The sequence below is a fragment of the Garra rufa genome, chromosome 4 (genome assembly GCF_049309525.1).
Source record: "Garra rufa chromosome 4, GarRuf1.0, whole genome shotgun sequence".
In the NCBI taxonomy this organism is placed as follows: domain Eukaryota; kingdom Metazoa; phylum Chordata; class Actinopteri; order Cypriniformes; family Cyprinidae; genus Garra; species Garra rufa.
The window spans coordinates 51372263-51388123 of NC_133364.1; the positions used below are offsets into that span (position 1 = coordinate 51372263).

Below are 15861 nucleotides of genomic sequence, written 5' to 3' on the forward strand. Positions count from 1 at the left end.
TTGGTATTCGATTATTTATCATATCTAATATATTACACTTTCATGAAAACAACAGCGGTTGTAATACACGTTTGTGTTTGTTGTTGTTTTCATTGTATCGCAGTTTGTGGTGAGCGAGCGCTGATTCGCTTTGAATCACTGAATCATTTACGAATGACTCGGTTCAATGACTCGGATTGTCATCACTTCTTTCCAGCACTTAAACGATGAACTGATTGACGATAAAGGGAGCGAAATGAGACGCACTTTTTCTGTTACTCATGTGGATGCGCTTTACTCACACGATAACGTTAAACAAAGCATTAAAGCGTTGTATTTAATAATGATTAATTTATTTTACACAGCTTGTAAAACCGTTTAAATCAACTGAACAGTTTGCATTGATTTAAACACTTAAAACTACAAACCTTTCTTCTGGTGAATCGCAACAAATGCAGAGCACAGCGCGACTTTATGACCTCACTTCACCAGAGCAAAATAAAAGTCCCATTCACATACTGCTGTCTATTATATGCATAACGATGTATTTTCACAGTTATGTTTGCAAAGCATTCTTCTTTATTTTATACAATGTGCCCTGTGTGAGGTCTTTTTTGTACTGTATATTGTTTGTGAAGACACTTTTTTTTCTTATTTTTAAATTTCATGTTTGTTTGTTTTTACACTTATTTACACACAATACATATCAGTAATCATATTTTAATGTATTTAATATTTAGATTTTTTTATGACAAGCCCAAACTCCTGGCAATTTGCATACAGATTATATAAAATATATAATTCATATAATATAAAATTACTTAACATGAAAATAAATAAGTTAAATTGACAAAATAACATTTCATTAAGTAGTACTTTTTACTTTAGGATTATATTATTATATTTTCATTAGGATTATATTTTACTGACTTTTACTCAAGTACTTAATTTGCATATTTCATCCACCACTGCACTTACAAACACTACTTTATTAGGCTTTACATGGAGGGAAGACAAAAGCAAATGCCACTGAAAATGATATGAAAACAGTCTGTTTCCCCTTATCTATTCAGATAATTTATTCATTTATAGATTCTTTCATATCATTTCTCTCTTTGTTCTGCCTTCCCTCATGTTTTTGCACAAAACAAAACCTACACTGCCTGTGTTAGAGTTGCTTAATGGGGGTATTTGTCTTCACGAGACAATATTGTACATTTATTAGGTAAATGAGAATTAATCAAATTAATGACTATATTGTATTTAAAGGCACAATATGTAATTTTTCGCCGCTAGAGGTCGCATTGTTTAAAAACAATAACAGAGGCGACGCTCTTGATGACGCAATTACGGAGCGTAGAACGATGGGAAATGTGTTTTCACAAATCATGTTCACGGATGAGATTTTAGGTGCGTTCGAGATGCACTACACTAGCCTGCCGCCGGCTGGCGAGAGCAGCCGCTTGCAGTCGGGGGAGGAGTAGAGACGGCAGTCAAGTCGGACACTTATAGAGGATGAAACTGTATTCCAAACATACAAAAAAAGGAATAAAGAAAAAGAAGAAATGAAACTACATAAGATAAATAAATAAAAGAAAAACGTTTCCCTATCATTTATTCTATACAATCGTTTTGCTTTTTTTGTTGATCATATCAAGTATGTGAGTTACTTTAATGTAATGCAATATGACGTTTATTATTTGCATCTTGGTTTTGTAGTTAGCTATATTAGCTATATTTTTCAAATATAAGCAGTTTATTCAGTGTAGTGAAGCCTCTCACAGCATCCATTAAAAAAAAAGACGGCCTCTGGTTGACCAGTTTTTTCCCCCCAAACTTTACTCCTATACAATAAGAATATATATTTACCATATCGCCTAATCTTCATTTTCATCAATAATGTTTTGTTTGAATATTAGATATTCGATATAAAGATGGATTCCATACAGGAACTTATTTCACAGCCGATTTTAAGCAGCTGCAGCGCCTGACCTCTGCGACTGCTCTCGTTTTGCTCTCACGGTACTTTGATGGCACACGTGATCGAAAGACGGCTGCAGCGCCGATCAAAGTCGGACAAATGATCTTACCAGAATGCATTGTTTTGTAAGGCGGCAGCCGATTTCTTGCGGCGCCGCATGAAGTCGAACGCACCTACTGTCTTTTTTGCCTACCAATCTTATTGAGTATACACTTAGGATGTACTCACACTAGGCACAATTGCCTTGAACCGAGCCTGAGCGCGATTACTCCCGCTGGCTGCGCACTCAAACTGCGGCCGAAACACACTTACGTACGAGATAACGGAGAAAATAACTTTTTCTAATAATCTACCTAATAATTAATAATAATTCATCTATGCCGTTCATTGATTTTCACTTGTGTGTATCAGTGAGTTATTACGGAGAGTGAAAGAATATGAACTTAGTTAATAAATTTGCAGCTTTACTGGCAAACTACAATTCCTGTTCATGAATAAGGAGAGAACCAGACCCATTATAAACTTAAATATACTTTACTGAATTAAATTATTTGAAAAGTGTTGTGTTGGTAATTATAGGACACATTTGTAGACACAGAATTGTATTTGTTTTGTGCTCCGACGCGGTTAGCGCTTAAACTATGCGTACCGCGCCCGAGCCCAACCGAACTGCTCTCTGACCCACCTCTTTCAGCCGGGACAAGGCCAGCTAAACGAACCGCGCCCGAGCGCGGCACGGAGCACTTACACAAGTCAAACGAACCGGGCTTTGGGCACGGTTTAAAACGTCTAGTGTGAGTACATCCTTACATACTGCGACATACTGACATAATGACATACTGGTCATTTATTTCACCCGTACGTTTGCGCTTCACAGAACGTGCAGGCAAAGCATAATCATGATCCATAACTATGTAATTGATTGAGGTATAAATACTAATATAAACGATATAAATATAAAATATAATAGTATCGATCAAGACTAGCTACTACTTTTTCTTCTTCATCTCTTCTTTGCTTCTGTTCCCCTTTGTATTTGGCGGTTCCGCAAGAAGTTAGAGAAACTAGAGGGGTCAAAGGTTATATGACGCCATAGATGGGCGACAAAACGGAAATAAAGAAACGGCCCGTGTCTTCGAATTAAACTATAAATTTCTCTGGATTTGAAAGTTCGTGGAAACTGTCGGGATAATGTAAGAACACAACTAAAAAATATATATAACATAGATATAGTGATTTTTGCTATTTTTAAAGCTGAAAAATTACATATTGTGCCTTTAAAAAATATATTCATATAATCAAATATATTTATGTTGACTGTAATGCTATATTAATTTATTGTGGCATCTCCTGTAAATCAGAATCTTACTTAATTAAAAAATAATGGCTTGTCTTAACAGTAACCTTAAAAAACCCAGAGAAACGAAGGCAGAATCTGTAAAATGAAAGAAAAGTGTCCAAAGGGGGAATAAAGTGTCCAAATAAAAAGGGGATCTGGTGTCCTCGTGTGTAGGGGTTCCGTGAAGGATGGGTAGTGTTCAGTAGGGAAGGGTCCAGGAAAGGGGCGGAGTCCGGCGGCCGCACACGCTCCCTGCTTGGGACCGGGGTGCTAGGGGCGGCGGCATCTCCTGCGGCTTCGTCCCTTCCGAGCTTTCCGGCAGTTCCAACGGGGAATCTACGGCCCGGCATCCTGGCCCGTCGGCCGTCACGGGTGCGGTCTTCGGCAGCTCGTCCTTCTGGCGGCGCTGGTTCCCTCTTCACCCCTTCCTGGACCCGCGAGGACACCAGCGTGCATGCACGGGGGAGAGACCGGTCTCCTGAGGAGAGGCGCACTCGGCATTTAAACAGCGGCGGTGATGAGGCTTCATTCCATTCAGGTGCTCCTCTTCACACGCTGCCAGCCCGGGATGATTCCGCGCCCCTCCTCTCCCAAAAACACACCCACTCCCGTCGGGAGCCTGGAGAAGGGCGGCGAATAAGGGCCGGGGTGGTGATGATAATTAGGGGGGGAGGCAGCCGACTCGTCACACACCATATAACACAACGCTCTTTATTTCAATATGTATTTCACCAAGAATAATCATAATAATATAATTATTGCGTGTAACATTGTAATATTTTATCTCATAATGAACGTTATTTTGTGTGAGTAAAGCGCCTGATTTCTAGATCACATGCTCTCTAGAATCACAAATAGGCTACATCATAGAAATGTTGTATATAGAATATAATTTCGTACCCATATGATGATGCATTTCTAAAGTTATTAGCATCGTAAGTCTATTTCTCTATTTTTAAATGTAAATTTAAAACACTATACTTTCTTTTTATACACCTTACCATTAAATTCACATAAAACTAGTTGATGCTGCTGTTTAACTGTTAGAAAGGTGGTGTGGTGGCAAATTTGATCTATCACTCTTTTGACTATTGTGATCAATCTCTTGCTATTTTTTGTTAGTTTGTGTATTTATTTATTTATTCCTTTTTTGGAAGGTCATTGAAACACTGTCAGGGATTTTTTTTTTTTTTTTTGCTATGGGGACAAATGAGGACACAAAAATATATTTGTTTCAGTTTCTATTTACCACTTCAGAAGTTTATTTACTGTGAATGTTAATGAAATATGACTTACATTTTTTTTTTTAAATCAGATTATCATTTATCATTTGGTATATAATCTGTGCTAAAATATGATTATAATTGTTATGAAGCAGACGGGACAACAAGGTAAGTATAATCCAGGTGATGTTTATTTTATTCAGAGCAGCAGTGCCGGAGGTGAATGGAGTTCTCGTGATGGTGAGTATGACTTGTACTGATGAATTCGGAGCCGGGTGAAGACGTGGAGTGAATAACAGGTCCTTTCTTTTGCAGGTGGCGAGACTGGAGGATTCCAAGAACGAGAGCCGGAGGGATACTGAGAGTTCGTGAATCCGCCACCCTCCGCTGACGAGGAAGTCAGCTTACGGCCACACACCACTGACGACTGGAAACTGAGAAGACACAGAAGACTGGAACTGGGAGGACTGGAACGAGACAGAAATCAGGTAAGTACAATAAGGTAAGTTTTTCAGATAGTGAGACTCGTAGAGAGACACTAGCAGTCCGCTTTCGCTAGAACGAGCCCGGACCATGAGTGGTGTGTGGAGAGTGGCTTTATAGTGAAGAGGATGATTGAGGACAGGTGCGCGGGTGATTGGATCCAGGTGACGGTGATCTGTGATGATGAGTTGAGTGAGGAACGACTGATACGTGACAATAATATAAACAAGTTGCATATTTAGATCTCAGTTTTCAGTTGTTGGAAATGTATTTACAAACATAAGTCATTAATAACAGATCCACACTGAAAATGAACAAATCTTCTGTAAGAACAAGATCAAAGATGGTTAAAAAAATCTAATTTGAAAATTTAATTCATTCTTTTATTGTTGGGTGGCAACATACATATGAATCCTGATAATAACCCACTGATAGCAGTGGGTTATTATAAGTGTAAACAGTGATAGAGCAATGGTGGAGACAGAAATTAGTTGGTGGGTGGGACTGAATAATTCACATCACCCATATCAATAATAATAATAATAATAATAATAGTTCCTGAAGTTTTGGGAGATCATGGGGAGATTGAGACAATTAAGCCAAAACCAACTGTGTTTATGTGAACCATGTGTTTTTTTGACAGTTTAAACTTGGCGATAACCTTGTGTGCAGCGTGTCTACATGCAATGCAGTTGTGCTTCGGGTGTCCTGTGTTCGAGTCCCGGCATGTGGATGTTTCCTGATCCAACCATCCCCCCCATCTTCAACATCATTTAATGTCTAACTACTTTCTTATCAAATAAAGGCAAAAATGCCTAAAAAGTTTAAACTTTCAAAGCACACAGCTGCGTCTCTTAGAGTTTTGTGCACATTGTAAACAAATAATCTGAAGCAGCCATTATCAGGCATGTGATTGGCTAAGGACAAAAAAGCAGGAAAATATACTAAGACCCTCCCCCCCCCCCCCGGATAATGAATTGCGGTTGTTGGTTGGGAAAATTAACCAAAATGATCATCCCTAATAGCTAGCAAATACAAGTAAGTTAATGTTAATGCAGCTTAAACATCCTGCCATAGTAGAAAATCACTCAAAATCGATCATCTAATCCAGGGGTCTTCAACTAAAACGGCTCGAGGTCCAGACAAGTATATATAAAAAACTATTTATGTTTTTTTTTTCGCGAGACCAGGGTATATGCAGCATATTTAATCTTAAATTCTACACATTTAAATACTTTTTTAAAGACCTGAACAAAATTTAATTAATAAATAAATAAATTATTAAAATTACTGTAAAAAGCATGATTTACAATTGAGATGCAGATTTCCCGAAACAAAAAAGATTTCTTAAATTATAAAATTCACATTCCAGCCTTCAAGAGTCAAAAGTATCAATTCTTATATTAATTTAAACAATTATTGTCAATCAAGTATTATATTAATTAACATATATTTTATTGCCTTAATTGTTTAAATTTGTATAACACATGATCTTGTCGATCCATCAGATAACATTTACAACTCTACGTGTTTGGTGCTTAAAACCATGGACTGATTTGTTTACATTGGTCTTTTTGACAACAGTAGACGTTCGAGCTGATAAAAAATGTCAGATCATTCTCTTCCAGCAGGAGGCGCTATCAGAATGATACACAAAGCAGCGCCGCAGCTGACTTTGAAACGCGCAGCGCTCATATTTATTCAATGGATAACCTTATAAAGTTCCATCGCAATTCTTGCCTTTTAGTCCCCACATTTAAGACCACCTGAAATAATTAGTCTTTCTTAACCCCTAATAACACTACAGTCATCAATAAATATGATAGCTTTATTTCAAGAACTGACTTTCAAAAACCCTTAGCCTACACAAAATACGTTTCTTTTTATTTTGCACAAGAGTAATATTAGGGAAGTAAATTAATATCAGCATATGAAGTATGTTCGTCTATCATTGTCTCTTAGAGAATGTGCACATTAGATGCTGAAAGCGCTGTTTTTACTTTCACTTTAATATATGCAGTTTTCACGTTGCTTGTGTGATATCCATTGGCTCACCGTCGTGGTTTAAAATATAAATATGTATAAAAATACAGTATAAAAAGATATATTTACAATATTTTGCGACGTAACCCCAAAATAATGCATTTTCCATCAACGTTTTTCACTCACTGAAAGCTACATCTGTCTGCCGATCTTTTCTCTCCTCACTGCACGGAAGATTGCACACAAACGCTGACCCTAGTGTGCTTGATATAAATGTATTTATTAGAAATAGCGTTTGGCATTTTTTTATTATTATTATGTCAAAAGCTTTCACGGTCCGCATGGACGCATCTTGCGGTCCGGAATCATACTTCGCCATCCGCCATTTGCGAACGGTCGCAAATACGTGACATAGGTCACATTTTCAGGTCGAAAAATCCGGAATTCCGGATTAATCCGGAAAAATCACATCCCTGCATTATGAACAGCTGATTTGTACAGAGCCATCTGATGACCAAACCACATCGGGACAATTTGTGTTTACTATGTACAATGTGTTTTTTAGCGAACCGTACCTTTAGCCGAAAAACCACCTCTTGGTTTGGTCTCAGATCAGTTTGCTTCTGAGTGTCTGAAATCGATTGGAGTATTAACAAATAATGAAAGGTTCCCTTTATTGCAGAAATACATGCCTACATTATTATAATACAATTCCACACACATTTAATATTTCGGCTAAAATACCAGGGTGCAGTTAGTGTTACTACAGCAAATCAATGGAAAAGCCTTCAAACTGGATCGTTCATGGCCCTAGTGTGAATTTTCAAATGGACTTTAAGGTTTCCATGTTTTTTTTTAAAACTTTTCAACAATGAGGGCAATGTTATGGGCTCTCTTCAGTGTGAGTCATCATGTGCTTGTTAAGACGTACTCTATGATCGAAACCTCTTCCACATTGATGACAGATGTAGGGCTTTTCTCCAGAGTGAATTCTCTTGTGCCTTTTAAGATATAGTTTACAAGTGAAGCTTTTTCTACACAGTTGGCAGGAAAATGGCTTCTCCCCAGTGTGAATTCCCACGTGCCAGTCAAGAGCTGCTTTACGACTGAAACTTTTTCCACATAGTTGGCAGGTAAAGGGACACTCTCCTGTGTGAATTCTCGTGTGCTCTTCAAGACCTGTACTACGAGTGAAACTTTTTCCACACTGTTGGCAGGTGAAAGGCTTTTTTCCAGAGTGAATGCTCATGTGGCTTACAAAATCTCTTTCACGAGTGTAACTTTTTCCACATCGTTGGCAGGTAAAGGGACACTCTCCTGTGTGAATTCTCATGTGCTCTTTAAGACCTCTTTCACGAGTGAATTTTTTTCCACACTGTTGGCAGGTGAAAGGTTTTTTTCCAGTGTGAATGCTCATGTGGCTTACAAAATCTATTATACGAGTTAATATTTTTCCACATTGTTGGCAGGTAAAGGGACACTCTATTGTGTGAATTCTCGTGTGCTCTTTAAGACTTGTTTTACGAGTGAAACTTTTTCCACACTGTTGGCAGGTGAAAGGCTTTTTTCCAGTGTGAATGCTCATGTGGCTTACAAAATCTCTTTTACGAATGAATCTTTTTCCACATTGTTGGCAGGTAAAGGGACACAATTCTGTGTGAATTCTCATGTGTTCTTTAAGACCTCTTCTAGTGAAACTCTTTCCACACTGTAGACAGGTGAATGTTTTTTTTCCAGGGTGAATTCTCATGTGGATTTTAAGACCTATTTTACTAGTGAAACTTTTACGACACTGTTGACAGGTGAAAGGCTTTTTTCCAGTCTGAATTCTTCTGTGAACTTTAAGGTTTTCTTGTTCGCTGATACTCTGAAGATCTTTATATTGATCTTCCTCTTTAATCTCATTAAGTACTTCCTCCTCTTTCAGCGCCATTAGGTCTAAGGTGAAAAACAAACAAATACAAGTTTAAAACAGCAGTTAACAGCAGACAAGAGATAACAATATATTAAGGGTATGTTTATAGGACACATTTTTCCCTAATAACTAAATTTTTCAAGAGTTCTCCAAGTAGGAATAACTGCAGTTCAGGAGCAATGAACATAATGAAAGTTTCAGGCATACTGAAAGGTTGGGGAGAAGAGAAATGTCTTCATGATTGGTGGACAAAGCTGTCTGTCAGAGTGTGGGTGGTTAGGAGTAGTTTCTGTTGTACCGATTTACTTTTTGGCAAGCCCATTGCTCCAGACTGCGGCTATCCCTGTCTCCCTGGCTGTTCATTTACACGACAACCTGATTTTGGAGGCCTGAAAACACAAGCTTTTGAAAACAGGTTTTAAAGCAGGGGTGTTAAACTCAGTTCCTGGAGGCCCGCAGCACTGCAGTTTTGCTCCAACACACATACTATGCAGTTTTCAATTAAGCCCGAAAGACGTGGATCAGGTGTGTTTAATTAGACATCTAAACTTTGCAGGGTTGTGGCCCTCCAGGACTGGAGTTTGAAACCCCTGTTTTAAGGGGGTCCTATTATGCTTTTTCACTTTTTAAAAAATCTCTTTTCAAGAACTACAACGAACGGCTCCTTTGGACTACAGCATTTGTTTTCCAGAAGCTATGATGTCACAACGCGGTATCCCGCCTACAGAAATTCAAAACTAGCGATTCGCTTTTAGAGTTGACAGCCAAGGTATCGAAAGGCTGACGATAGGACCAACAATACTGTAAGGCAGGGGTCGGCAATAAAGTTTGGCCTCGGGCCAGATTTTTTCCAAGCCACAACCAAAACAATGGCTAATTTATTGAATTAATAGGGGAGGATGAAAATGGTAGGCGCTCGTGAAATGACAGAACAGAAGTACTGAGACATTCAAGCTGGCTGATGTAGGTTAAATTTGCTGACTGGGCATTGGGGGCGCTATTAATTATCTGCACTAGAGTGCGGATCGGACCGCATTTTTCTGTCCGACAGAGCAGAAACCGAACCCGACCCGAGCCCGACAGGCATTAACATATTTATGTCCGAGCCCGATCCCAGCCTGAAACTGTTAAAATAAATTTTTTTCTCATACTAATGACACATTTACTTTTTTGTGTGGAAAGCCCGCTTTTATTAAGCAACTTTAGGAAGGCGTTAGGAAATGTCAACAGATGAGCGCATCAGTGCACACTGGGCAAAAAGCGCTGTTATAACACAGGCGCACTATCGCTCTGATGTGACCGAGCACGACCCGAACCCGAGCATCCTTTCTAAATGTCTGTCCGAACCCGGCCCGGCCCGTCGGGTAACATTTCCACGTGTTGCTGTTAGCTGCAAAAAAATGGCACTATCAAAAAATCTAAAGAGAAAAGTTAGCAGTGAAACAGGATCTTTCATGATGAATGGACAGAGAACTATGCATTCATCCTGCCCAGTTTTATTAATGCAAAGCCCACCTGCCTGATCTGTAACGAAGTTGTCTCGGTATGCAAAGATTACAATATTAGACGGCACCACGAAACGAAGCACGCTAACTTCAAGGTTGCGTTCCCTCAGAAGACAGAGGCTCGAAAGCGCAAGATCGAAGCCCTGAAAGACGAGGTCCGCTGACGTCATTTGTTTTTGCATGTTGAGCGTTCACTCTGCACCTCGCTGATGCGCTTATTCACCCTCGTATCCAGATATATCAAATAAGAATTTAGATCAATTGAAATGTTTCTGTTCTGAAAAATTAGGTTTCCAAATGAAGAGCTTTTTTTGAGACTGTCAGTCCGATTTTTAAAAAAGTATCTTTTTTTTTCATTCTCTATTTCAAACAATCTCAGATGTTTTTGCTTGCGGGCTGCTAATTGCCGACCTAGGCTGTAGGGTATTATTTTCTCACCCTACATGCATCCTAGGTGTATATGACTTCCTTATTTCAGACAAATGCAATCAGAGTTATATTAAAAAATAATCCTGGCATTCCCAAGCTTTACAATGTCATAGACTGAATTAGGGCTGCAACTAACGATTATTTTGATAATCGATTAGTTGGCCGATTAATTTTCGATTAATCGGCTTAAAAATTTCCAATTATTATTATTATTTTTTTTAATCACACTATTCCACATTCTGAACGCTATGAAAACACAGTGCTTAACAATTTACATCAAAAAACCTGTCATAATAAAGAGAAAAGAAAAATATTTGAAGAAAAACACTCTAAAAAGCATAAAATAAGGTGTTTCTGCTATTTATTCTGCCATGGAGGTGTTTAGTGTCCTGCCAACAGCAGCGAGCGCAAGTGCCTTCAGCAGAGTTAAGCGTTCAGATGCACGCAGTAAGATTAAACTGGCCGCAAAGCCCCAGCTAAAGTAATCACCATGAATGTGGCGGAGAAAAAGTAAGTAGATATTCAAATTATTTATTAATAAACCTGACTCGCCATCTGCTCACACGCTTTTAAAGCCTAATGCTGCGTTCACACCAAACGCGAATATGCGTCTGGCGCGAGTGATTTCAATGTTAAGTCAATGGTAAGACGCGTTTACTCGCGTCTGGAGTTCTTGCGGCGCGAATTGGCGTTTAGCGCGGCGCGGTAGACGCGAATTCGCCTCATTCGCGCGTCTAGTTCGCGCGAATTGAGCGTCTGGCGCGTTACGCGCGAATTGTGCTTTTTGTGCATCACGCGTTTGACGCGAATTCGCGTCTGCCGCCCGAGTTGAAAAATCTGAACTTCTGCGTCAATTCGCGCCGCGTTAACCAATCAGGAGCCTGCTTGATGCTGTGGCGGCAGGCCCGCCCGGAGTCACTCATTCAAATATGAAACATGAATACTAAATGCCTAGTGCGGTTCTAACAACAAAGCAAGTGTTTTATCACATATATGACACATATTCATTTTGTATTGAATGCTATTTATTCCATATCTAAATCTTAATTATATGAAACATTATTATAGTGTAGTGTCTACACTATAATAACAGAACAATAATAACTATAATAGTGTGTATACTTTAGTGTGTCTGGACAGTGTTGTGTGAGAAAAATAAAGAAATCACAGGACAGGTTAAATACTTTTGGAGGCTGGCTCCATTTATCATCAAAACAAAAATGAATAACAGATTTTACAATAATAACCTGAACAAAAAAATGGCACAGACCTATAGAATTATTATACATCAAAAGAGGAATGACATAAACGAGTAGTTCACTTTTAAAATGAAAATTCTGTCATCATATACTGCTCCAACGCACAGAGGGAAGTTCCACCGCTCCTGAAATCCCCTCGCTCCGATGCGGGACAGCAGGTCATCGAACTGGGCGCGAGACAGGCGGAAGTACCGCTGAAAGCGGCCGTCATCCAGGCGCAGCTCCTGGAGCAAGTGATTAAACTCGCCGAACTGGGTTCGCCTCCGAAATACGGCGACGATGATCCCTACGCCGCTGTTCTGCTCTCCAGAGCAAATACAGAGCGGTGACTCTCTCGATAAATGACCGATCAACAACAGAATCTTGTAAAAAGATGGCCGCCAACGGGGTTTGAAACTTTCGCCTCTGACTTTTGTTTTTACGCGCGTCGATTTCGCTCTTGACACGCGAATGAACACAAAGTGGTCACGCGTATAACTAGACGCGGCAGGCGCGAATTTAGACGCATATTCGCGTTTGGTGTGAACGCAGCATAAGTCTTTATGAATTAGGCCTATAGCTCATGAAAGAGTTTTGTTTTCGATTTGAATTATTTCGTTTAATAGTAGTGAAGTAATAAGTTAACGTAAATTTATTACTCTTACCTTTATGAACAAAAATGAAGTTTCACTTGGCGCTTGCACCTCCATGTCCTGCAAAGCTTTGACTCTACCCACAAACGATTGGATATGCGCCTATTTGTACACATTTATCTAGTTAAACGATTAAACTAATATTGTGGTATGCTTTAAGTTTTTTGGGTTTTTTTTATATCTAAGGATTTTAATTTAAATCGTGATGATCTGAGAAGGCTAAATTGATCTGTCTGCCGCTGGCCGCTTTGTGGTTAATTTAAAAAACAAAAACTTGAATTTCACAAATAAAACGTGTTCCAAATATATTTCTAAATTAACGAAAATAAATGTAATTACTTTGCTATTAAAAACAGCAGCTGTGCAATGGGGAAGAGAAAGAGAAAGACAGGCTCCAGTCGGACTCGGACCAGTAGCCTAATTCTGATGAGATGTCGAGGTTGTTAGGAATTTTTGCAACGAATGTTTGTTTAATAGCCTAATTAACAATTATTTTGTTGATTTATTTTAACGTTTTGTAGGCTGCTTGTTCACAGACGGAATTGCTAAAATAAACACACACGTTTATGAATAATGTTTGAGCCTCATTTATTTATATATAAAACACCGCACCACTGGCGGTGGTAAAAATCTGCCACCATCACAGCCGTACAATTCCTACCCTACATAAATACGTGAACTACATGTTGTGATTAAATCTAAATTTAACATTCAACAACAGATGTTTCAGCACAATGAATGTTTTTGCGTTGAGTATTAATTGTCTCCCTGTCTGTGTTCCTGTCTGACGCTCATTCAGTAAAGATTTAAACTTAACACAGACTGTCAGAATGGACTTCTAGGCATAGATGGAAATGCTTGTGTGAATTTGTGATATTTACAGATAAGTATATGACTGTAAACTGTCATACTGAGGATACAAACGGATCTGTCAAAGCGCCTCACAGGGCAAGCCTTTACACTATTAGCTTCAAGTATAAAATGAGGAGTTATCATGTTTTGGGCAGATTGGATCATGTTACTCTCCTGCAGAATCTCAGTCTGTTTCCTCCACTATTTTTAGATGCATTATGTCTATAGAAATGCGTCATTCAGTGCTGTAATTTAACGTGATCCTCTGAAGTTGTACGTTACTGTGGGCAGACCCGATTAATCCATAATGGGAATCATTGTCGATGAATTTCTTTATCGATTAGTTGTTGCAGCCCTACTCTCTATCAGTCCAAAACAAGTTGATTCACAATAAAACCTTTCTCACATGGCTTGGAAATGTATGACTTTCAATTAAGAAATAGACATTTGGTTTAATGTTACAAAAAATAAAGTTCTTTAGAAATTGCATAGTATTTCTTCTAATAATAATAAATGTAGTTAATAAATTAAGATCTTCTCAGGTTGAGTAAAAGGCAGCATTTGTCTTGTCATGTGAGCTCAATGTCATAAAACTGCTTTAATTCAGACACTCATATCACATTCTTCACCAACATCATTTCTGTAGAGCTGGACATTTTAATAAAGACAAATGAGTGACTTCAACTTTGAGAATCAAAACTAACCTGTTTGTTCCTCAGTATCTTCTTGTTTGACTCTGAATGTTTCTTCAATCTTCAAGTCTTCACTCTCTTCTTTAATAAACGCCATCTTTATAATAGTGTGTCACGGATTTCAGGAGTTTTCTGTGTGTTTGGATGCTTTGTCCTGTTTAACACCAGAATAATTAACAGAAAGAAAAATAAATACAAATTAAATATTTGATTGATTTGATTATTTCAATCAGCTTCCACTGGAATAAGAGTCAGTGAATATAATTAAACTGCCTGGGGTGGAAAAAACTACATTAAAGCACACAAACTATAGATATTTCTTATTTAGGAATTCATGATTTAGATTTGGTACTTCGTTTATATTTAACATGTTTCGCTTTGATGAAAACATTTGCAGTTTGCTGTGATTGTCATTGTTCAGAGCAGCAGGAGACGGTGAGCGCGCGCTGATTTGAATGATTCGAATCACTGAATCATTTTATGACGCAAATGATTCCATGAACTCGGAGTGAACTCGAAAAGCTCCGTTTCTCTCATAAGTTATGAGTTTGTTTCGCTCCGTATATCATTCATCAGTTTATCGTAAACTGATGCATAATATAGGGAGCGAAATGAGACGCCCCTTTTACTCATGTGCGGATGTACTTTATTTAGACATAACGTTAATAACATTCATAAAATGCTACCTAAAGTATTACAATGTTAAATTCGATAACAAATATGCCACTATATCGCTTTTAAAAAACTACAAAACTGCCTGAACATTTTGTGTCACTGTAAACCCTGTGAATGCTTAAAAACACAAACCTTTCTTCAGCCGAATCACAACAGATGCGGGAGCGCGCTCAGCCTTATGACGTCACCAAGAAACCAAAATAAAAGTCCGGTTCAAAATCATAATGAGGAATTCAGAATTCATACATTAATGCAAGCTGAATGATGTGCTGAAAATAGTAAGAAATCATGAGAGATTGTAAGATTCTGTCTTAAAGTCACAGTTGTCATGTTTAGGTGCAGAAAGCTTTAATGTCAACCATATATTAAAATGCAAAAAGAAAAACAGAAATATGTTAAAAATAGCTCATAAAAATATAAATGGTAAATTTGAGATAATCTTAAATTGTAGCACAGAGTACACTCGAAAACTGTTAATATCCAAAATCTGGAAAACATTCAGCAAACCAAATTTCCCCATAGCGTCAAATCAATCTGTCAATCTATCCATCCATTTATTGATTGTTCCATTTATCTACTCCGCTCAAAATCTGATCATGTTAGAAAGCTTTTCTTATCTTAAAATGTAATGACTGATAAACTTACATCATCATCCCCAGCTAGCTCCAAAACCTGAAAAAAAAAGCTTAGCAAAACACCCTATTGCTTGCTGAGAATCTGTCATATGCATATAATGGAGTGCATTGAGTATCTTGAAACAGCTGAGAAAATTACATGGTCATTTATGATATCATAATCATATTATAATGTGCCATATATATATATATATACACTCCTGAACAAAATCTTAAGACCGGGGGAAGCATTGCAAATTTTACGCATTTCGCACTGGTGGATCATAACAGGGTTGTAAG

The 15861-nt window shown here is 38.2% G+C and overlaps 1 protein-coding gene across 1 annotated transcript; it reads right to left on the reverse strand.

Annotated features, from left to right (window-relative positions):
* Positions 1–7645: 7645 nt before the first annotated feature.
* LOC141333244 (uncharacterized) lies at positions 7646–15189 on the reverse strand. The gene is made up of 3 exons (XM_073838211.1): positions 15080–15189; positions 14285–14426; positions 7646–8926 (listed from the first exon to the last, which is right to left on the reverse strand). Exons 2-3 carry the CDS (start codon positions 14367–14369, stop codon positions 7872–7874), a joined length of 1140 nt encoding a protein of 379 aa, XP_073694312.1. The 5' UTR covers positions 14370–14426; positions 15080–15189; the 3' UTR covers positions 7646–7871.
* Positions 15190–15861: the final 672 nt, after the last annotated feature.